Source organism: Gymnogyps californianus, chromosome 2 (genome assembly GCF_018139145.2).
Source record: "Gymnogyps californianus isolate 813 chromosome 2, ASM1813914v2, whole genome shotgun sequence".
In the NCBI taxonomy this organism is placed as follows: Eukaryota; Metazoa; Chordata; class Aves; order Accipitriformes; family Cathartidae; genus Gymnogyps; species Gymnogyps californianus.
The window spans coordinates 134,649,649-134,674,575 of NC_059472.1; the positions used below are offsets into that span (position 1 = coordinate 134,649,649).

At 37.5% G+C, this 24,927-nt stretch overlaps 1 protein-coding gene across 2 annotated transcripts in view; it reads left to right on the forward strand.

The window, feature by feature from the left end:
* Window positions 1-24,927, forward strand: part of SNX13 (sorting nexin 13) — a 75,030-nt gene that overhangs the window by 36,962 nt on the left and 13,141 nt on the right. Inside the window, exons 9-19 of one of the 2 annotated variants that reach the window (XM_050892727.1) lie at window positions 66-149; window positions 2,622-2,760; window positions 3,324-3,412; window positions 4,545-4,644; window positions 8,045-8,238; window positions 9,805-9,909; window positions 11,462-11,594; window positions 12,339-12,376; window positions 18,765-18,834; window positions 21,481-21,653; window positions 24,372-24,479. In XM_050892727.1, the coding sequence (XP_050748684.1) occupies window positions 66-149; window positions 2,622-2,760; window positions 3,324-3,412; window positions 4,545-4,644; window positions 8,045-8,238; window positions 9,805-9,909; window positions 11,462-11,594; window positions 12,339-12,376; window positions 18,765-18,834; window positions 21,481-21,653; window positions 24,372-24,479 (1,233 nt within the window). The remainder of the gene's footprint in view (window positions 1-65; window positions 150-2,621; window positions 2,761-3,323; window positions 3,413-4,544; window positions 4,645-8,044; window positions 8,239-9,804; window positions 9,910-11,461; window positions 11,595-12,338; window positions 12,377-18,764; window positions 18,835-21,480; window positions 21,654-24,371; window positions 24,480-24,927) is intronic. The other variant, XM_050892728.1, reaches the window with a different exon arrangement.

Genomic DNA, 24,927 nt, shown 5'->3' on the forward strand with positions numbered 1-24,927 from the left:
TTGTTGCAGTTATATTAGCTTTATGAATAAATGTATAAAATGATTTATTATATTTTGTTTTTCAGGAAATCCTCTCCCGAGGAATTCTTCTTCCATTAATAAACCAGCTCAGTGATCCTGATTATATTAATCAGTATGTCATATGGATGGTAAGATTTATAATGTTTAAAATGAATGATATTTCCAGAATATTTTCATATAAAGCTTTACTTGTGTTCCCTGTAATCATGGCAGATAGACATCTGGTAGAAAAGTTACCAATGGAGATATTGGCAGAGATAGTGAACTTAGGGCTGCTATATTAAATTTTATATGTGTGTATATATATATAAAAAAATATTTCTGTATATACGCACACACACATTCACACTCTATCTGCATTATCTGTACTCTGTGTTGTGGTTGTTTGGCAAAAGTTGCCTGACTGAGGACAGATGTATGACAAAGTGTGAAGTTGAGTCCTTTGGCTGTTTTACTTAGCTGTTCAAGAAGTATGGCAGTAACCTTGGAAGTTTTTTTTTTTCTTGACTGTTTTTACGATGTGTCCTTTAAAGCTTAAGAGGCCTCCAGAATGACAAGTAGTAAGACTGGGGGTTTTTTTGCTTCTGCTAAGGAATCTCAGGGTGATTGTTTTAGGGATATTTATGGTAACCCTTAATAATTTAACTGAATGGGAAGAAACAAAGTCTTTACTTTGATATCTCTCTAATACACCTGCAAAAAAAGCCCCAAACTTTTAAAAGTAGTAAAATATAGTAAAATTAACATAAATAGAATATGCACACTTTAATTAATGTTACTGATTTTTTGCAAAGCAAGTTAAAACTTACTCTTATAGTTTATTATCCCTTATAGGTCATGAATCAAGTTTAATTATTTTTTTCCCTTTCCCCAAGTTATCTCTACTTTTATTCATATATTTTAGTCTTATAGTGTGCATTCAAGTACTACGCTGAAAACACCCTTGGATTTCAGAGTAAAAGTTCCTATATATGGAATGAATTCAAGTGAACGTGTACAACGTTTCCTTCACTCCGGCCACTTCCATTTCATGTAAAAATTTGCACATTGCTTTTCTACAGGAACCTAGCTTTAATAAGAAAAAATACTGCTGCTCATATGGACCAAGCTTTTCAATTTTTGTTTCCCCTTTCCTCCTACGCATGTTCTTTATTTGTAATTTGGCGTCATTCTTTATTTACTGAGCACTGTCCCCGGCTGCATCCAAAGATAGAATTCTGGGGTTTTTTTATAACGCTTTCTGTTGTGATGGTAAAGTCCCAAATATTAATTTTCATAATTGCTTTCTGAGATGAGGAAGTAAATGTGCTGGGGGAAAGATAAGGAAGAATAAATGCTTTCAAAAATTTAATACAAGTCTTATGAAATGAAGATTGTTGCAGAAATCAAGGTCAGAAGTAGAGATGACTGAAATAAATTCTGGCTCCTTTTGGAACCTTTGGCATAAAATCAGATTTGAATGAAAAAATTCAATTTCTGAAAATGAGTTAATGCCACGTTTCTAGGCACACCACAGTTCGATACTAATTCTCTTGCAATAAAATACGAAGCTTCAATATAAAATTAGAAGTTAATCCAAACTTGTCTCTCTTCACTGTGAAATTCACATTTTTACAAAATGTTTGAAGTGCAAGTATTGCTTGTACTATTACTTTTAAAAGCAGATTTCTAGGAAGATTTTCCATTAACTTTGGTCAAAGGTATCCAGTCTCCATTCTTTCTGCTCTGTGCAACTCACGTCAATGCACTTCTGCAGTACAGACCAAGTGTTACATTTCCATATCAAAGTGAGCATTTATGAAAGATGTGGGTCAAGTGACTTTTTTTGGCTTCAGATGGTAAAGACAGCATTAGAACTCAACCCTCTGCACCTGTGTGCACATGCTGTAAAGCTGCCAACCTTCCCCTGATCTCCATGCTGCATTCACAACAGTTTCCAGTGATCTCGGCAGCACAGCAGGCTTCCTTCACTTGCGCAAATTCCTTTGAGTCCCTAGAGCAGGTTCACCCTATGCCAATACTGGGAAAATAGTATGTATTGAAATAGCTTAATAGTATTTACAAGGGTATCTGAACTAGGGTTTCAGAGAGAATATTAATTCAGTCATTTCCTTTCTCTTTTCCCCCAGTAGGTTATGATTACATTGTAGAATGTTTTAATTCCTTTTGTAATTCTGTATCTTAAGAAGCCATTACGTTGGGAGCATGTACACTTGCAGGGGACCTTGGCAAAGCTGAAACCTTTTCAGTGGTCTCACTAGTTTCTGCCTACTTAGCTAAGAAGATGGGGAATAGCAGAAGAAGGTTGATCGGGTTTCGGACAAGATCTTCATTAAGTAGTTTGATAGACTTTCTGTGTGTCTTTGTTGTATGTCTTGAAAACAGAAAATGATGGTGTGAAATAGGTTTTGACTGTGTGCATGCTTCTTCTTTCTTGGTCCATGTAAAATTTTAGTATCAAAAGGAAGGTTTAGAAGCATCAAAGTGTTTTCAAAATGCCGCTTTGCAGTGCTGTATCAAAATAATTCACTTAATGAAAAATCATGTCATGCAAAACAGCTAAAAGTACATTATTCACACTGTAAAACTTTCTGTTTCAGATTCGTGATTCCAACTGTAACTATGAGGCCTTTATGAATATTATTAAATTAAGTGATAATATAGGAGAGTTGGAAGCAGTGAAAGATAAAGCAAGTGAAGAACTGCAATATCTTCGATCTCTAGATACAGCAGGAGATGGTTAGTGCTGTATTTTTTTGCAAAATATGAAATGCATTTACCAGCACGATCTCTGAAAAATATTCCAAAAACTTAGAAAATAAAAATTCTGATGCAGCATAGTATAAAATATTTCGTTATGTAAAAAAAAAAAAATTATATGTGAAGTGTTAAAACTTGAATCTTCATAAGTGTGTGGTTTTGTTTTGTTTGGTTTTTTTAAATATAGACTAATTGGTTTGGTATGTGTACTTCCATTCAATTGAAACTTGCCTGACTGGTGATTCTGAATTTCAGTAATACTTTAGGTATTAATGGGTAATCAGCTAATAGTTAATCTGAAAAAGGAAAGATAAAAATATTTCTTCTTGTTCACTTCCATCAGTTAGGTTTTGAAAAAAACCTAAAAAATATTTCTTCTTGTTCACTTCCATCAGTTAGGTTTTGAAAAAAACCCCTTCTCTTCAAAGCTGATGTGTTTTGTATGTGGTATGTCACTTTTTGTATGATATTTTTAGAGCATTTCAGAACAAGAGTTTGTTTACTCATCTGCATTGCTTAATCCTCTTTGTTTTTGCTTTCAGATATCAACACTATAAAAAATCAAATAAACAGTTTATTATATGTTATTAAAGTATGTGATTCAAGAATTCAGAGGTTGCAGTCAGGAAAAGTAAGTGTTTTACAATTTTCTTAGTTCTGAAAGAGTGAAGTTGCAAATGACTTAATTCGGTCTAGCTTTTTAATTCTTGATTTTGAAACAACTTGAAGTAGGCAGTTATAGGAATACATTATACAACTGAAGTGAGTCTTGTATTTGCAGTTTAAGTAAGGAAAAATTTCTAAAGGTTCACATATTTAGGGCTTTTTTGGATTCTGGCTTTAGCAATTTAGATGTCAGTACATCTTAAAACTATTCTTACTTTCTCAATAAAAGAGTTAACCCAAAATATTACATAGATGCAAAGCATCTCTGTATTTATACACCTAGATTCAGTTCTTTTTGCTGCTCCAGTGCATAGCTTGTGTGCCTCAAGCTTAGTCTTTGGCAAAGACCTCTTTTCTTGTTGATAAAGGTAGCACTTGCTGATGATTTAGCAACACCTTGTAGACTCCATGTATTGCCTTTTGTTAGACATATTTACCTCTTTTTGTTCAATGAAAAGGCTAAGGCAAACTGGATGTTAAATTTGAGAACCTCATGTTATTCTGTTTGCTTGTTGTATATTTCGTTTTATATTTTAAGGCTGACAGTCAGTATGTTTGACTTAGCTTAGTTTCTTGACTCTTAATTGGACCTAAATCTGACTCCAAGATAATGTAATCTTGTGCATATTGACTGTTATTGACTATTCTACAGCTGGACCTCGAAGCATTACTGTGATACCAAGAAATGTCATATTGACAGAAGTTGGGCAGAGATGAATTTAAGTTGTGGTGACCTGCACCCCATCAAATGCTGAAATTAGTTCATCTTGTTAATTCATTTTCATGCTACTGTCACTGTTAGTGAGGGATTTGGCGTTAATTTGACCTGTATGGTATTACATGAACGGCAGTGTTAAGAGCCAGCTTCCCATGTAGCAGAAATCATCCATGTTGAAGGCAAATAGTTAAGAGAACATGACCTTATGATCTAGATCTTCACTTATTAGTGACTGTGAAAATAACTAATCATTGAGAAGCTGCTTTATTATCTATAATGTAAATTCTTTTTTATTACGTCTGCTTTGTGGTAAGTAGAAGTTTTAAAAGCTAATTTAAAAAAAATAAAGCCTATGAACACACTGAACTGTGTCTTACAGGAAATAGATACTGTGAAACTGGCGGCAAACTTTGGAAAACTTTGCACAGTCCCTCTGGACCATATTCTGGTAGACAATGTTGCACTACAATTTTTTATGGGTAAGTGTTAATTTAGCTGATCTTTTTTATTTATAAAGAATATGCTAACTCACAGGACTGTACACTTGAAATCGCTAAATATAAGTGTCTACTGAGAGCTAAATGTGTGTAAGCCACTTGCCAGAGGGAACCAAAACCTTTTTGCAAATCAGTCTGTAATTAACTGTTCAGAACACCATACTTCCAAAAGCTTGTATCGAGCTTGTTTCAATACTGATCTCTCTGTAAGACTGTTCTTGCAATGTTTCTTAGTCTGTCACTTCACAAGTTTGTTCTGTTTAGAACAGAACCATTGCAAGAATTGCTGAGAGGTTTATAATTGGAATGACGCTGAAACTTACCACAATTGTTAGTCTTACTTTTGCTGGTCTCACTGAAGCTAATGGAACTAATGACTATAGATGTTAGATTGAAGTTTAGAGGATTACAAGGCTACTGAAGGTTGTCTACGTGAGAAGCTAAAATACACCAGTAATTTATGTACTATTTTAGGTTTAATATAATCAAGAAATTGATAGATGGATTAAAGTTGTATTATTTTTAATAATTTCTAATGTTTGATTCTCTTCTGTGAATTAAGTGGGCTGCTGATGTCATTACTAAGAATATCCCTCAGTTTTGTTGGTTTTGATAGTCCTTTTAATGCAGTAGATGGAAATACAATACAGCAGAGAGGAAACAGTCTAGTAGGTTCCTGGAGTTTGTGGAAGATAATTTGCCTGACACAGCTGGTGAGTGAGCCAGCTAGGGAAGGCACCCTGCTGGACCTGTTGTTTGCGAACAGAGAAGGACTTGTGGGTGATGTGACGGTTGGAGGCTGTCTTGGGCATAGCGATCATGAAACGATAGAGTTTTCGATTCTCGGAGAAGTAAGGAGGGTGGTTAGCAGAACTACCACCTTGGACTTCTGGAGGGCAGACTTTGGCCTGTTTGGGGGCCTGGTTGACAGAGTCCCTTGGGAGGCAGTCCTGAAGGGCAAAGGAGTCCAGGAAGGCTGGACGTTCTTCAAGAAGAAAATCTTAAAGGCTCAGGAGCAGGCCGTCCCATGTGCTGAAAGACGAGCTGGCGGGGAAGACCACCAGCCTGGCTCAACAGAGAGCTTTGGCTGGAGCTCAAGAAAAAAAAAGAGAGTTTATGACCTTTGGAAGAAGGGGCAAGCAACTCAGGAGGACTACAAGGATGTCATGAGGTTATGCAGGGAGAAAATTAGAAGGGCCAGAGCCCAACTAGAACTTAATCTGGCTGCTGTCGTAAAAGACAATAAAAAACATTTCTGTAAATACATTAGCAACAAAAGGAGGGCTAAGGAGAATCTCCATCCTTTATTGGATGTGGGGGGAAACATCGTGACAAAGGGTGAGGAAAAGGCTGAGGTACTTAATGCCTTCTTTGCCTCAGTCTTTAATAGTAAGACCAATTGTTCTCTGGGTACCCAGCCCCCTGAGCTGGAAGACAGGGACGAGGAGCAGAATGAAGCCCCCATAATCCACGGGGAAATGCTTAGTGACCTGCTACACCACTTAGACACACACAAGTCTATGGGGCTGGATGGGATCCACCCAAGGGTACTGAGGAAGCTGGCAGAAGTGCTCACCAAGCCACTTTCCGTCATTTGTCAGCAGTCCTGGCTAACCGGGGAGGTCCCAGTTGACTGGAGGTTAGCAAGCGTGATGCCCATCTACAAGAAGGGCCAGAAGGAGGATCTGGGGAACTACAGGCCTGTCAGTCTGACCTCAGTGCCCGGGAAGGTTATGGAGCAGATCATCTTGAGCGCTGTCGCATGGCACATACAGGACACCTAGATGATCAGGCCCAGTCAGCATGGGTTTATGAAAGGCAGGTCCTGCTTGACTAACCTGATCTCCTTCTATGACAAGGTGACTCACTCAGTGGGTGAGGGAGAGGCTGTGAATGTTGTTTACCTGGACTTTAGTAAAGCCTTTGACACCTTTTCCCACAGCATTCTCCTGGAGCAACTGGCTGCTCATGGCTTGGATGAGCGTACTCTTTGCTGAGTAAAAAACTGGCTGGATGGCCAGGCCCAAAGAGTTGTGGTGAATGGAGTTAAATCCAGTTGGTGGTCAGTCACAAGTGGTGTTCCGTAGGGCTCAGTATTGGAGCCAGTTCTGTTTAATGTCTTCATCAGCGATCTGGACGAGGGGATCGAGCGCACCCTCAGTAAGTTTGCAGACGACACCAAGTTGGGCGGGAGTGTTGATCTGCTTGAGGGTAGGAAGGCTCTACGGAGGGATCTGGACAGGCTGGATCAATGGGCCGAGGCCAATTGTATGAGGTTCAACAAGGCTAAGTGTTGGGTCCTGCCCTTGGGTCAGAGCAACCCCATGCAACGCTACAGGCTTGGGGAAGAGCGGCTGGAAAGCTCTGTGTCGGAAAAGGACCTGGGGGTGTTGGTCAACAGCTGGCTGAATAGGAGCCAGCAGTGTGCCCAGGTGGCCAAGAAGGCCGATAGCATCCTGGCTTGTATCAGAAACAGTATGGCCAGCAGGACTAGGGAAGTGATTGTTCCCCCTGTACTTGGCACTGGTGAGGCTGCACCTCAAATAATAATGTGTTCAGTTTTGGGCCCCTCACTACAAGAAAGACATTGAGGTGCTGGAGCATGTCCGAAGAAGGGCAACGAAGCTGGTGAAGGGTCTAGAGCACAAGTCCTATGTGGAGCAGCTGAGGGAACTGGGGTTGTTTAGCCTGGAGAAAAGGAGGCTGAGAGGAGACCTTATTGCTCTCTACAGCTACCTGAAAGGAGGTTGTAGCGAGGTGGGTGTTGGTCTCTTTCCCCAAGTAACAAGCGCCAGGACGAGAGGAAATGGCCTCAAGTTGCGCCAGGGAAGGTTTAAATTGGATATTAGGAAAAATTTCTTCACCGAAAGGGTTGTAAAACATTGGAACAGGTTGCCCAGGGAAGTGGTTGAGTCACCGTCCCTGGAGGTATTTAAAAGATGTGTGGATGTGGCAGCTAGGGACATGGTTTAGTGGTGGACTTGGCAGTGTTAGGTTTATGGTTGGACTTGATGATCTTAAAGGTCTTTTCCAACCTAAATTATTCGATAAGTCTATGCATGTGATTTGTTAGAATTCCAGTTTGAACTTCCTCTCAACTTGTATCATGCTGTACAAGCCTGTTACATCCACACAGTAATGATGGATTCACTTTTACATGTGTATTTTACGATTCAGTGCTTTGTTCCTAGACTTTGTTCCCAATTTTGTTTACTGATTATCACCAATATGTATATAGTACTTTTTGTTTTTTGACTCTAGATGATAAGTATTCCAATGTATAACCAGATCCTGGAGTTCCATATGTAGTTAACTTCATAGAGAATTCTTATTCTAAGATGCACAACAATAACTATGGTTGTGTGGTGGCTGTTTTCTGTAGATTATATGCAGCAGACTGGTGGCCAAGCACATCTGTTTTTCTGGATGACAGTGGAAGGATACAGGGTTACAGCACAGCAACAGCTGGAGGTACTTCAAAGCCGGCAGAAAGATGGAAAACATCAGACTAATCAAACCAAGGGTCTATTAAGAGCAGCTGCATTTGGAGTTTATGAGCAATATTTATCAGAAAAGGTAGGAATAACTTATTTCTGCATTGTTGGGAATTTATTCTTTGTACAGATGCTTCTTTGATAGTTATGGCTACGTTAATATGAAATGGATGTGATGTAGCACAAGTTGTTTACAAGTTGACATTTAAGCTATCTTCTCTCTCCTTATGTCAAGCATTAAGAAAATGTCTTCCTCTCTTTTTTTTTTGTTTTCTTTTTCCCCTTTCCATTTAAAAAGGCTCATACTGGCACTGACTGTCTTGTCAAATGCACTGAATGTGTTCCTCAGAAGCTTTCTAGAATAGAGAAAAACTAGAGAAAATGTGAAGACAGAATAAGAAATTCTGTCCCTTTGTGTATGCTGTCCTTTCCCCTTTCCCTTCCTTTTACTCTGCCCTCCACCCCCGCCCCCACCTTAAGAAGAAATGTTTTAAAAAAAATGCAACCCAATATTTGTACAAACTTGGATTAAGATCGGATTTTCAAATGAAATAACTTCCTGTGCCTCTCTACAATTGTCTATGTAAATTGCTCAGATGTCACCATTGGGTATCTTTCAATAGGCTAAGCTTGAATGCTTCCAGCAGTCTTGTAATAACGGAGTCTTCTGTGAAAGAAAACACTTGTCAACTTGTGTTAACAAAGGATCTTTGTTCTGAATTTGTATATGCATAAAAATCACCTCTCAACTCACTCAAAAGCTTTCCTCAACAAATTATCCCTCAAATATCTTGTAATGGTTCTCTTTCCACATCATTTCTTTCACTTTGGTTTTTCACCTCAATAGTCTATCGACGTAGTGGTCTGTGCAGAGCTTGCTCTGGTGGGTTTTTGAGCTGACTGAATGCTTGCCAGTTTGAAGTCAGAAGCCACCTAACACTAGATCTATTCCAAAGCCGATAAACTCAGCCTCTCAGCTGTGCTATCAAGTGAGCTATGTTGGGTCTGGTTCAGTGCTGGGTCCCTGTCTCTGTTACAGGAAATGGGGAAAGTGTGTGAACTTGGGCCCATCTAAAAGAATACTTAACGTGCAGTGGTTTGAAATATGTCACACCAAGGAACACCTGGGAATCTGATGGCTGATATAGTTAGTATGCTGGTAGCTGTAATAGAGTCTGCATAAAAAGCTAGCATGATTACAGCTACTGGTAATCTCTCCAGAAACTGGGAGTTGAAAAACTGTTAGCCTTTCCTCAGATGTTTCAGGACTTCATCCATTTACTTTCTTACTGGCTTGTTCTTCATTTCTGAATCTAGATCTTTCTATTCATAAATAAATACAATCTGTTTTTAAGTCTGAGTAAATCTGGTTTAGATATTGCTTCAAAATAATGTGCATAAATTGTTTTTGAGGTGATTCTTTGTATTTAATCCTGAAACTTCTGAGTTTTAATACAAACTCTGAACTTAATTTTGGGAGGAGGAGGGGGTCTGACTCCTGTTGTGTGTTCTGGTCCGTTCTAGAGATACTCATCAAGAAGAAATTTAGTTTACTTAGAGAATTGGAGAATTGTATAGGATTTTATTTGTGAAAATAGAAGCTTTCTTATTTTTATGCTGCAAAAGTTGATTTAGGTCTCTATGACAGGCATCTCCGAGAGTTAATATTGATGACAACTTAGTAGCAAAACTGGCAGAAACACTGAACCATGAGGATCCAACACCTGAAATCTTTGATGACATTCAGAGAAAGGTATACTGTATTCATCCTGTATTTCATAAGAACTGTTAATGCTATAGACTATTAAACGTCACTACAGCCATTGAAAAAGGAGGAAGGAACTCAAATATCTGAAACCTAAAACTTGTTTTACCATTTTCATATTCTATAAAAATCTTACTCTAAATTGCCAACTTCTGCTTAGCCATACGTAGCTCATGGTTTTCAAAGCAATAGACAGAAAGAGTAGGTGTCCTGTATGAAGTTAATTATGAAGCACAATTTAGAATTATGGGATTATTATTTGTATTTGTGCACCAATTTAAGAAAAGTGCCTGTGTAGAATAACTAAGTGGTACAATTTTGGTCTGGTTTTAGCGCTCTTTTTTAAAGGTGGATGTAAGCATGTTACCATATTAAATACTATATCTCTTTCCGGAAGTGAATCTGACTGTTCTGTTTCTGCAAGCCTGCACAGTGTAGCACTGAGAAGCACCAAGTACTGAAACAGTCTTTTTACTACCTGCATACATAGATTTTATCACTCAAGTCTAATACATATTTTTTTTTTTTAAAAAGTGAATGATTAATATTCTGGCAGTAAATTATATACACGGTCTGAGAGGTTTTTTATTTTAGGTCATTAACTTAATGTTCTCATTCATGCTAAAAATTAGTGATATGAGCTGTAGAACTTAGAATCACTCTGTTGTACTTGAGACCCACATTTAAGACTAGTGGAAACACCTTGTGAAATCTGTATTGCTCAAAGTAGGTTACAGGGCCTTGCATGGGGTTTCTGCTGAAGAGCATAAATTTCTCATGTGTTACAAAAGAAATTGACTTCTGCAGATCTGCATGAAATTTTTTTCCATTCTTACCAGGTGATAGCACTTCAGTGTTCCATGAAAAAAAAAATCATCATTAAAATACTCCAGAGTTGACATGAATATCTAAACATTATGAATTAATTCCCACTACATATAGATACATGTGTGTATGTATATATACTGTCACTGTATAGACTATATAGATAACTTTTTGAGGTAGTGTGGTTAAATCTTTGTGAGGTAGGGTTATACTGTATTGGCTGAACTGGAAATTTTCAGGAAAGTAGTATGTGGTGTTTTCCCTCCCTTCCTTTCCCTCTTCTCACCTCTCCCCCTAAGTGTTTGCAGGTTTGCGTTTAGAGTTTTTCAACAAAGCAGCACTCTGAGAGATAACCTGTTGTGAAATGGGTAAAGACCAAATATGTTTGTAGTGCAATTGGAAGGTTTAAGAGGAGAGGAAGGAAACATTTGCAGTTAATATGCAACTTCCCTTCCTATACATGCATGTCTCACTATTTAGAAAGATATTTTCTGAGACTATATTATACTTTAGCACAATTAGTTCTCATAACCTTTCCATTAAGAGTAAGCCTGAATCAAAATGTCACAAACTCGCATTAGGGTTTTAAAGGAAACCGAGAGACACATAATAGAATGCACAGATACATGTTGGTCAAGTAGAATTTATGAAGCTTGTCTGATTAATTAAAAACTGTAAAAAGTATTTCTAAGGTTGGCATTTTTATTTCAATAAGGTGTATGAATTGATGCTGCGAGATGAAAGATTCTACCCTTCGTTCAAACAGAATGTGTTGTATGTGCGTATGTTAGCTGAGCTGGATATGCTGAAGGATCCTAGTTTCAGAGGTTCAGATGATGGTGAAGGAGGTGAGCTCTATATCTCGAAGGGGGATTTCCTGGGACCGTTCTTTTTTTCTGCTTTAAAATGAAAATAAGAACACACAACCACACTGTTTTTGAGAAATCAAAAAGTTCCTGTAGTATCTCTGATTTTTAAATTAATATTTCCTCCTTGTGCTTTTTTTGTAAATTGTTCTGGGAGTCAAATGGGTTTTTTTCTGTAGTAATTTTATTAATCTCATGTAAATTTTTTGTCAAGTCTTGGTAACAAGTGTGTTGCTAAAATAAATATGCGACTTTCTCATTTTTTATTCAGAAATATTTGAGGTTCTTCAACATGTTGGGTTGTTTTAATACATAACTATATTCTTCATCTGGAAATAGAAACTTAAAGTACATAGGAGGTGTGGCTTTTTAAAGCAATTAAAATCATTCTTGTTAACTGAAGTACAAATCTAATGGAAATTGTTTAACTCTTAAACTTGACTCTTTAATTAAGCAGTTTCATGTGGTGATATAAATTTTAAAAAGGAATGTTCTCTGGAGTATTTATTTCATATCTATAGCTGCATAAACTTACATTTTCCTTTAGGTGTTTTTATTGGAAACTTGAAGTACTTATATGTTGGGCGCGACGTTTTGCCCAATGCCACGGTTGTCCATTATTTTCCATAATGTTTTGTCTTTGCATTTTTATTTCTTGTGTGTGGCCCTACATTGGAGAAAATCTTCTAACCTGTTTTTTCCTTTCCCCTTCCTCACTGCTCCCAGAATCTTTTAATGGGTCTCCTACTGGCAGCATAAATCTGGTAAGTGCTTGGATCATTTTTTTAATTATTATTTTTTTTTTTCTCCCCTACATTAGGGACAGTGTTATAAAATAGTTTAAATTATGTACGTTAGAGGTTTTACTTCACTGCAGTTTAATTTCTGAAAAAGTTCTTGAATCAAATGGAAATACACATAAGGTATCAATTAATCTGTAAGATAAAACTGTCCCTTTTGTACTTTCCCCTGTGTTTAATGAAACTTTGCATTTTTTCTCACAGAAACAGTGATAATCTATAGTTAATTTATGCAAAGCATACTTTCTTATCCCTGTTTGTTTTTTTTAAATAGACATAAATTTGGAGTTAGGTAATAATAGGTGAAAACAAATCCTTTGAAACTGAAATCTCGAAGGATTAAATTCAAATAGACTGTAAAATGAGACATTTAATTACATTTTTATAGGTTGATTGTTATTGGGTTTTTTGAGTTAGGACTTGATTTGGAAACCTAAAAGTATCTGGAGTTTATTCAGAATATGAATTTGTTTTCTAATCTGACCAATTTCAAGTTCAATTTCTGGTTTGTTTTTTTTTAAGCAATTCTTGACTGGGTCAATTTGTCAGAACTTTTTCTTTGTTACATGAATGTACCTCAATATTTGAAATATGCTTATGCATGTACTAGTGGTTGCATAAGTATGAAGAGAACTGTATGCTTCTACCAAGCCTTTTCCACATAACCTGTCCCACATAGACCTTACGAGGTTTAAAACGTTTTAAACTGAAAATCAAATCACAGTTATTTAAAAAGAAAAAAATCATAAAAATTTTGATGTATTTCCTCCCCTCCCTCTTACTTGTTTCTTCAGAGTACATGTAGCTGAGCCACAAGATACGCAAGGTTCAATTGTGCATATGAGAGTATTTTTCCAAATCTTTTAGTTTTAGAAAGATTTGCAATCTGCATGCAATTTCCTGGCTTATGTGATTCATAGGCCCTTCTTGGAAGATGCTGTAGCTCCTTAGGCGTTCCAGTGCATTGGTTAGATCATGCTTGCACGCAGAGGAACAGAGCTTATTTTGTAAAGGAATACATTTAACATAAATGTAAATGTGTTTCTATGTGGGGGTTGGTTGGTTGGTTGTTTTTGTTTGGTTTGGTTTGGGTTTTTTTGAAGCTGGAATTTTTTTCCCTATTGTTTTCCTCTTGTTTACATTTTGAAATATGAAGAAAAGGGGAGGTGGTCAGCTGATACAATTTACACAAACTTCTGTTAGATGCAGAAGGAAAACTTAATTTAGCCATATTTCTTATAAATTTACATACAATTCTGGTAACATTTCACAAGAGATTATTTTAACTTACTAATCTGTTGAAAGATCTTTCAAAAAAGATCTTTTTAAATTTCTCTTAAGTACTTTTTCTAAGAATGTTCTGACAAAGTCATATTTTATAGATGGGGATTTGCCATTACAGTGGCTCATGGGGCTAGTGGTTATCTGCTGCTTAGTTTCATGTGGCCTTCCCAAACTAAGCGAGAAAGTCTTAAAGCCTTTATCAAGCACTGTTGCAATACAAATAGATATTTGCATGGGACAATTCAAAGTCTTGATTTTTGTTGTTGTTGTGAAAAGTATATTTGCAGAATACTACATTTATTATTTTTATAAAGAGTGAAGAACATTCTAGCAGAAATGCATAATAAATCTCTGTTTGTGCAGAAGAACTTTTGCTTTCTGTAGTCCATATTGTTCAGGGTTTTCAGTGCTTTTACAGGTGTTTGAATACTGGTAGATTAGTTTTTCCTGGCTGAATTCCATGTCAAGAGTAAATTTCTGTACACATAGTTTAGTTCCCTTGTGTTAGTCAGTTACATGAAGAAAAATAGACCTTGGAAAGGTTACTTCAAAGGTCAGGGAATTTCTGTACTTTTAGCTAATGACAGTGCATTAAATAGGATTGGGTTGTGGTGTGATATTTTTGCTCTTTAATTAACTTGTGTTCCTGTGAGTATACGTAATGTCGAAGATATTAGGTCATATTAAATACAAACTGTCTGTTGTGTTATCTGTTCAAGTTTCAACCATTTCATTTACTTGTATTAATTGTTGCTGTATAGTGCCTTGCCACAGCAGTTGAGTGTTTCCTAAAGTTTCCATTATAAAATACATCACCTGCAGTTTATGCTTTCACTGTAAGAATGTATGTTAGGATTATTTGGAAGAGGGGCTCAAAAGTATTTTGAGGAGAAGTGATTTTACAAAAATATCTTCTTAATTTCTGCCTTGTAATTTGACACATTAGTTTACTATAGTAAACCAGTAGGGCATATTTGATGGGTATAAAACCATTGCAGAGTATTTATAGACTCTGGCAGATTTAATCTAAATGGATCCATAAAGTGAGCTTTACATGTTGCTTTTGCATTGAGTAAATAAAAGGAGTTACACAGGTGTTACATATCCAAGACCTTGAATGGCAGCAGAAATGGCTGGGTTGAACTTCTGACAGTCATTAGTATATGTCAGTTTGAACCCCATTCAGTTATCAAGAAAAAACCTGAACTGTTAGCGTGGCAATGAAGGGAGGCAGGAAAACAAGAAATAATGATGCCCTTTAAAAAATACAACAGTAGCTTAATGTCAGTATTTCATAGCAAACAAAATAGAGCAGTTGACTATTGTCATCTTTAATAACATCCCTTCCATCTTACTAATAATCAAATCCTAGAGCTCTCAGAATATCAAGCACTTACCCAAGCTTCCACAAATTCCTGCCATTCATCAGTCTCAGGTGATATTCTGTTCTTAAATTGGGACACTGCAGTATAGAGCACACCTTACAGGGTTATTGCTGTCCAAGGGTGACTTGCTTAGGAGTGGACTAGGTCAGAGAAAGTCTACCCTGTATCCAACAATAAGCAAAAGCAAGTCTCTAATGAAGATTATAGGAACAGTCCACTATGGTGATACTGGATGCTGGAGAGTATTCTGGTAAAGTAACTTACAGATTTGGGAATTCTTGAGGTAAAGATGATGTCTGCTCTCAAAATATTTTTGCATGAATTCATCTATTCTACCATTGAACAGACAAACTTTTTGCACTTGTCCTGGTTTCAGCTGGGATAGAGTTAATTTTCTTCTTAGTAGCTGGTACAGTGCTGTGTTTTGGATTTAGTGTGAGAATAATGTTGATAACACTCTGATGTTTTAGTTGTTGCCAAGTAGCGCTTATCCTAAGCCAAGGACTTTCCAGTTTCCCATGCTCTGCCAGCAAGCAGGTGTGCAAGAAGCTGGGAGGGAGCATAGCCAGGGCAGCTGACCCGAACTAGCCAAAGGGGTATTCCATACCATAGAACGTCATGCCCCGTATATAAACAGGGGGGAGTTGGCCGGGAGGGGTGGATCACTGTTGGGGCGTCGGTCAGCATGTGGTGAGCAATTGCATTGTGCATCGCTTCTCTTTTCTTGGGTACTATTTCTCTTTTTTGTTATATTCCTTTTCATTACTATTATTATTATATTATTATTATTAGTTAATATTATATTTTATTTTACTTCAGTTATTAAACTGTTCTTATCTCAACCCACGAGTTTTACCTTTTTTTTTTTTTTCCCCTCCTCCCCACCCCACTGGGAGCGGGGGAGGGGGAAAGTGGCTGCATGGTGCTTAGTTGCTGTCTGGGGTTAAACCATGACAGCACTATAGCATGCAGTGGCAAAACAGGTTTCCCAAATGGGCTCCTCTTTCTTCTACCCTTTTTCAGTCTGGGACTTTTGTACTGTAAGTCTACAAGCTGTGTCATAAGATATTTAGGAAACTCCTTACTGCAATACATGTTAAAGCATAGTTAGTCTGTTCAGACCTTTTTAACGATGCCATTTATTCAGTATCTAGTCTTTATAAAAGAAATGTTATTCCTCTTGCCTTCCATGGTGGATATTTAGGCAGAGACTGATTGAGGTGGTTGAAGCAGAGAAGAGCCGTTCTCTCTAGAGAGCTTGAGAAGGAAGGAGTGGAGTGTTATGTAGGGATATCGTGGAGATGATAGATTCAGATGAAGAAGGGGCAAGAGCAGAGTCTTTAAATAACTTACATTTTCAAGTCCAACCTATGTTTTGATTGTAATTGCATAAGATTGGTTTATGTTTAAGGAAGCAGAGGAGTTTAGAAACTTGATTGACGTATATTGAGGTTTTAGTTTGACACAGGTATGGCACTGCTACCCAGTAGGTCCCATTCTAGGTAACTTTTTGTGGCAACTCACTATTAAACTGGCTTGGTTAAACCATAAAAGATAGCTGATACACATTCAGAATGAATATGCAGCTATCTTTGAAGAATTTTAGAATTTTGGGGTAAAATACATAAAGTAGCTGGGATCCCAGTGCCTATGACTTCTACTTAAATACCTCCATCTTTTTTTTTTTTTTTTAACCTGGTAATTTAAGATTAGGAACACATGGGTAGTGGCCCATCCTCCATTTCTTTCAGTTGCGTATCCAAGTTTTCCACCCAACAATCTTGTAGAGCTGTATTATGTTAAATCTTAGTAGTCAGATGTATTAATTTTAAATAATAGCAAAGCTTCTCTAAAAGACCTGTTGGGCTTCTTTTGATCCCAATAATTACTGAATAGGGAGACAGGGTGTTAGCTAGCTGAGGACGTACCTGTTCATTTTTTACGAGGGAAGACATTTCTGAGAAAATTGTTTACTATTTTTTACATACAGCAGAGAAATTATTCAGCTTTTACTGCACTGTAACTTTTGTGTAGTGCTTTAAGTCAGTTGAAAGAAAACCGAATGGTATAAAGATAAAACCAAAAGATCTGTTATACATCATCTGTGACACCCATCTACAAGAAGGGCCAGAAGGAGGATCTGGGGAACTACAGGCCTGTCAGTCTGACCTTGGTGCCAGGGAAGGTTATGGAGCAGATCATCTTGAGCGCTGTCGCATGGCACATACAGGACACCTAGATGATCAGGCCCAGTCAGCATGGGTTTATGAAAGGCAGGTCCTGCTTGACTAACCTGATCTCCTTCTATGACAAGGTGACTCACTCAGTAGATGAGGGAGAGGCTGTGGATGTTGTTTACCTGGACTTTAGTAAAGCCTTTGACACCTTTTCCCACAGCATTCTCCTGGAGCAACTGGCTGCTCATGGCTTGGATGAGCGTACTCTTTGCTGAGTAAAAAACTGGCTGGATGGCCAGGCCCAAAGAGTTGTGGTGAATGGAGTTAAATCCAGTTGGTGGTCAGTCACAAGTGGTGTTCCGTAGGGCTCAGTATTGGAGCCAGTTCTGTTTAATGTCTTCATCAGCGATCTGGACGAGGGGATCGAGCGCACCCTCAGTAAGTTTGCAGACGACACCAAGTTGGGCGGGAGTGTTGATCTGCTTGAGGGTAGGAAGGCTCTACGGAGGGATCTGGACAGGCTGGATCAATGGGCCGAGGCCAATTGTATGAGGTTCAACAAGGCTAAGTGTTGGGTCCTGCCCTTGGGTCAGAGCAACCCCATGCAACGCTACAGGCTTGGGGAAGAGCGGCTGGAAAGCTGCCTGACAAGAAAGACATTGAGGTGCTGGAGCATGTCCGAAGAAGCGCAACGAAGCTGGTGAAGGGTCTAGAGCACAAGTCTTATGAGGAGCAGCTGAGGGAACTGGGGTTGTTTAGCCTGGAGAAAAGGAGGCTGAGGGGAGACCTTATTGCTCTCTACAGCTACCTGAAAGGAGGTTGTAGCAGGGTGGGTGTTGGTCTCTTTTTCCAAGTAACAAGTGACAGGATGAGAGGAAATGGCCTCAAGTTGTGTCAGGGGAGGTTTAGATTGGATATTAGGAAAAATTTCTTCACCGAAAGGGTTGTAAAACATTGGAACAGGCTGTCCAGGGAAGCAGTTGAGTCACAGTCCCTGGAGGTATTTAAAAGATGTGTGGATGTGGCAGCTAGGGACATGGTTTAGTGGTGGACTTGGCAGTGTTAGGTTTATGGTTGGACTTGATGATCTTAAAGGTCTTTTCCAACCTAAATTATTCTATGATTCCACAATTGTTCGGGGGGGTTTTGTTGGGGTTTTTTTTTTAATGCTCAGTAAAAGACTGTTTGTAGCTGTTCATCTCTTAGAGTTGAGATATCAAATGAAAGTGGCAAATATGTTAGAGTGGTCACAAAACTATGTGAAACTGGTTGGGGAAATGAGGGGCCCTACACTCTGTGTAAAAGAAAGGCTTTAGTAACCAGGTAATACAAACACTTATTTGCATTGTTACAGTGCATTAAGCTATTCTATTAATGTAGTGAACTGAAAGTTTGAAAATGAAGTAGATTAATCAAAAAGCATCTCTTAAATGAGATGTCTCTGTGATCTTATTCTCTCTTGCCTGTTTCTTCCTTCTCCCTTCTCTGCCCCCCCCCACTCTGCAGTCCTTAGATGACCTTTCAAATGTCCCTTCTGATGAGACAGTTCAACTCCATGCATACATCTCAGATACTGGTAAGTGAATCTGTTATGATGGCTGCTTACTTGTTTTTCACCATTTATTTTGAGTTTTTTAATATTACAGGCCCTTGAAATCCTAATCCTTTCATTTTTCTTAACCTCATAGAACATTTGAGTTCATATTTCCCATGAAGTCCTTGTAATGGGAATTGGTGCTGTAGGTCATAACTATATATCTGTACTTAAAATGTGATTAATTTTTGTTTTTTACGGTATTATTATTTTTCCTGTCTCTGGAGAATGATTCATTAAACTTAATATTGAGTAGCATTTATTTTAGCAATTATTTAAAGAACAAATTGTAAAAGCCATCTCTTTTTTTTTCTAGTCACACAATTCTAATTCTTGACTATTTACTTCTGTTGCTATAATACTTTTCCCCTATTTTTTGTGCTTCTTTATTGACTTAGCTTAATTTAAGTTAGTGACTTCAGTCTTTACAGTGGTGGAATTTTTGGTTATCTTTTGAAAGAATTTGCCTAGTAATATATTAAAGATTTTTATTAAGTGAGAGTAAATAACAGAAACTTCTCAGATATTATTTGCAGATATGCTAGTTAGGTGAGACTGCACTGGGTAATTAAATTGTGAATGAATCTTCAGATACCTTTTTTTTTTTTTTTTGGTAGATTTTACTATGCAATAGACTTCTAAATCTATGCATTTATATAGCAGACACATGAGCTGTGAGCAAGAATTCAACTACTTGACATTTTAATTAAACTGTTACTCCAACCAGGTGTGAGAGCATGATGCAATCAGTCTTGTGTAGTCAGTCCTTAGAGATGGGGAAAAATCATTTAAAAGTTAAGAATCACAATTTTACTTTTTCATTTAAATTGGCATGTGATACTTTTTTCTGAATTAAACTTAGAATTTTCATTGTTTTGATCTAAGAAAAAAGGTAAACTTAGAACCACACAAATTATGTTAAATTTATAATCTTGATGGCAGTGCGTATTGATAACTATCAGCTTGACTCTGTGAATCCATAATACTCCAGTTGAACCAGGGGATATGTACAGGTTCGTATTGTAAGATAGGATTAAACAAGACATCTTCTTCCTCTTCACCTCATGTTTGAACAAGAAATACAAGTCCCTGCTTTCTGGATGCTACAGGCAGTAGGTGCATCTTGCATCTGTGTGCAGGCTCCTTTCCTCTGTCGATTACTACCCTTTACTGTGCTTGTGGGGTGTATACAAGATCTTCTGCATAATCTTTGAGGATTTACTTTGTCCTGTGTTGGAAAATAAATGCTTATTAAGAGGCTATGACATAAGGGGCGGCAGGGACAACTTCCTTCTTTTTCTGCCACGCCTGTCCTGAAGTGGTATTCATAAAGGTGCAACTTAGCAGTGTCCCTGAGATGTGGTATGGTGGCTGCACGGCAGAGTGGTCAACCTGAGATCAGAGGATAGGGCTTGCTTAGCATCTGTGGAGCTGGGGTTTCCCAGCTCCATTCTCTGGGTAGTCTTTTGGCAGCATCCTGACTGGCCCGCTCTTTTCTCTTGAGGTTTAGCACTCAACATTCTTCTTGTAGAGAGTAGATGGCAAAGAAAAGATGCTCTGTACCCACTGTGCACCTTGCTAGTGAGTAATTCTTACATTGGCAGCAGGTGCTCCTATCCTACAGGTGTTCCCTGGCTGCTTAGACTTCAGCATTATACTTAAGAGAAGTCAAGGCTGGAAGCACAACAGAGGTTGGAGCTGATGATTTGTCAGGAAAAGTGTATTTTATGGAGTGCAGGTGCATTGAGAAATTCACAGAACTTGATTAAAAAGTATTTTCATCTAGCCACTGGAAAATTGTGGTTACTGGGTATTGGCTCAATACTTAGAGATACAACATGCTACCAATTTAAACAGTGTGCAGTGTAAACAGTATTGGTTCTAGGTTATTCTGTAGATTAAATGGAAGTTTCTGGAACAAACTCTATACTGGGAGGAATTCTGTGATGCAGGAATGTCCAAGAGAACTTAAATATTCAGTGGAGAACAAACAGGTGTTTGCTTCTATTTAGGATAACTATGTTCTTTCCGTTCATAAATTGACTTCTCCATAAAATGTGTGCCTGTGTGTGTACACACACAGAATACATACGTGTTTATGTATATATAGTTTCTGTTGACTTAAATAGTGTGTGGGGTATTTTTTTATCTTACAGTTGTTAACATCAGCAGTTTGTTATTAAAAATGAAGCTTACAGATTGCTGGCACTGTCTTTTGTATTTACAGATTTGTTGATGGACAAACTTTTGCAATATGATTACAGTACTTTGCAGACTGGAATTTCTTCTGGTTTCACAGTTGTCTTTCACCCCTATCTTGAGTTCTTTAGGTTAAAATTATTTTTTAAAAGATCTATTCACTATTCTTAATTTTTTTGTTTTGCATGTCAGTGAAACTTGTCTAACTTTAAGGCTGCTTAATCTCTATATTTAAGTTTACATAATAAGTTTCTGGAGGATATCACTTAAACAGTGTTTTGGATAAAGGGATGGCTTACTCTTCTGCTTGCATGTCCATTTTTGTCTCTCAAGTCTGTCATTCCAGACATTTCTTCACTTCACGTTTGTGTCCTTTCGTCTTCCTTCTTTCTGTTTGTTCCTTTTTTATTTTTGTTTTTAAACTACTAGTCTATGCTGACTATGACCCATATGCTGTGGCAGGAGTGTGTAATGACCATGGCAAGACATATGCACTGTATGCTATCACAGTCCATCGGCGAAATCCAAACAGCGAAGAGACATGGAAGACATATCGACGCTACAGTGATTTCCATGACTTTCATATGAGAATCACTGAGCAGGTAATTAATCTCATAAAAATCTTTTAAGGTTTCTTTGAAAGGTGCTTTTTCTGTGTGATGGTATGGCATGAATATTGGCTTTCTCAAAGTGACAAGATGTGGAGTTACAGCACTATGTTATTTTCCATTAAAGTGTACTTTTTTACCATTTATATCATACAGTATTTGTACTAAGCAGTTTACAGGTGCATGTTTATATAGTTTAGTACCTGATGGCTGTATAATTGCTCTAACAAAAGGAAATGGAACTTAGAAAGCTTTTCCCCCCACCCCCCGTTGCTTAATTTTACTTGAAAATGTTTGTATGGAAGTGCTATTGGTCTCAAACAGTGGCATATTTCATTTGTTATATTTGTCACAGAGATTAAGAAATAAAAACTGAGCTTGGGAAATAGGTATTTAGGTTTTAAGTGAAATGTTAAGGATCAGTGGGGTCTCAAAAGGGACAGCTGTTGGCAGTTCAGTGTACTGCTAGACAATCTGCCTTTTATTGCTGTACTTGTGTTCTCAGACTCTTAACCTTCCTAAAATGAAAGAAGAAAAAATAAAGACTTGTAATTCACCAGCTGGTGCAAAGTAGAACCTGCTGACATGAAAAAGTGTCGAAAATGCAGTGCTTTTAAGAGGAGGGTGAAATGCTTTTAAACCAGGCCTTTGGAGAAGTCAGATTTGACTGCATAACCTTTGAACTAGTCAGAAGTGTTGGATTACATCCGTTTACTCTGTTATTAATAGAGAGGCATAGAGAACAAATTCTGTGCAGGTAGGTTAGCATTGTAAAGTCACAACAGTAGTAAAAATGGAAAAAGCTTTATTAAAAAAACAAACAGTGTTGAATATTTGTATTATAAACAAAGTCTGACTTTCCTTTGAATTTCTGATTATCTTGGTGTGCTGTCAATAAATTTGAAATACCAATTTTTGTACTCCTCTTCAAATTGATTTTTTTTTTTAATTAATTCACTGTTTTGAAGAATCCCTGACCTGTTGAAACACGTATGGCTTCCCTGACCTTATAGCGAGTTAATGTTCTGCTGATATGGGGCAGTCATTTAAAACTGACCTACCAGTAAATGACTAGGAAAAAATGGCAGAAGCAAAAAATTTTCAAAGTATGAAAGCTCAAAAATTTCTTGTTGCTAAATCTGAGTTCTTTGAATTTACAGAAAATGGAAACGTTATCCTCCAACACTAAGTCTGCAAAAAGTAAAGAAATTCCTGTGCTTCGTTGTAGCATCTCAGAAACTCCCAACAATTTTGCTCTGTTTTAACAGTAAAATAGACATTCCTACTGAGTTTATGGGCACAGGAATGTCACTGATACACTGAGCACCCTTCTTGTGTGCTTGCCTGAGACATTTTTATTGACATGTTAAGGGTAAAGGTTAGAATCTTTTATTTAAAATCAATAGGGCAGGGATTATTGTTCATGTTTTTCAGAGAAAATAGGTACTTGATCCAAAATGGAATTGAAGTTACCTGTGTATAGTATCTGTATGAGCTTTTTTCCTTAAAGTACTGAATAGATTCACAGCAGTTTCTTTAGTCAATAATGTAATAAATATCATTTGAAGTAGATACCTATATTTAAAATAGAGCCTGTTCTTTGCTTACATTGCTTGTGTTTAGATACAAGTATCCAAATAAAAACTAGACCATCTTCTGTTCAGTTATTTTCCCACATGACCTATTTGCAAGGGAATGGGATTTGTAAAGTTGGAAACACTTATTCTTTGGTGCTTTCTCAGGCCATAAATGTTATATGAGCTTTGTGACCTTCCAAAGTTTAATGGCAAAAAGACACCTTGCAGGGACTGAATGGAATCAATCTCATTAAATCTGTAATTTTGTGGTCTTCTCTAGAGAGAAAAGGATGCAACCTTTTTCCAGGTTGTTTCTTAAAGCCTTGATACTATACCTTTTTCTTTTTACTCCCTTTAGAATATTATTTATTATTTACAGGAAGTCTGGATTCTGTATGTGGATAATCCTGATTCTTTGAGTTTTATTCTTGTCACTCTTTCATTTTTGTGCTTTGTAGCAGATATGTTCAACCTTCTTAAGTGTCAGGGCCTCTTCTTTCCCTGCTGCTTCCCTGGAACACCAGTTCTTTCTGTAAAACTGGAACAGTGGAAGGCATGTCAACCAATGCCAATCACTGTCATTACCTGGAGAAAAGGCACAGCTGATGGCATATCAAGCATGGTGTGATAACCTTTGTGTAAACCGGGTGCTGCCATTCACTCCAGGGATAAAAATTTAATCATTTCCTTAGTAGGTTTGATCAGGAAAGGAAAGGGAAGGTGTTTTAGAAAGATTTGCAAGTTCTCTTGATGTAGTCTCATAACCCTACTAACTTCTGCACAAATAATAATGATAAATCTTGAGCCTAAACCTTTTTGAGCAGGTGTGATGACAGGAATAATTTTCACGCTATACTAGTCTGTATTTCAAAAGTGAGTACCATGTGTGTGTTCAAAAATTAAATTTTGCCCATGACAGTCTCCTGAGAGTTTTCGTGCATTTGTTCTTGACGGCCTACCTTTCATTTTGGCTTCTCCAAGGAAGCTGAGTTCTGGGCTTGATGCAGAAATTTTGTCATGTGTTATATGGTAGATAAGAATAGGTAAATATAATAACCTCTATAATTTCTGAGCTTATATGGTGATTTGAAACTCCTTTGAAAACAGAACAAAATTTTTTTTCTCTTTTTTCTAGTTTGAAAACCTTGCAAATATACTGAAACTTCCTGGCAAAAAGACATTTAACAATATGGACAGAGAATTTTTGGAAAAGAGGAAAAAAGATTTAAATGCATATTTGCAGGTAAGCTGATACCTTTTTTTGGTTGTCTTCTAGGTTGGAATTCTTTTTTCTGAGGCAGAAAATTCGCTAGCATGCTTTTTAAAACAAAAAAAGGGGGGGGGGAAGCATTATGTTGTCGCTGGTATACAATCCTAAATAGTATACCATAAGAACTTCATATTATCTAGTAAGTTTGCCTTTTCTTTGCTGTTTTGGTTTATTGTCAGATGGTTCTGTCCCAACTCTGAGCTGGTGAGGTTCTAGCTGTGTTGGTTTTGAGCTCTATGTCGCTTAACTTTCTTCTGTTACACTCATGTTTGTGGTTACTTTCTCTTGTGCTGTTGCATAAGGATTGGCATGGCGCCCGCTCTGGGGGTGTAGCACAACCACACAACTTCTCCGTTCAGATAAGGCCTGTATCAGCCCAAGTAAAGGAATTCAGTTTTCCTACTTCATAGGGACTTTCTGA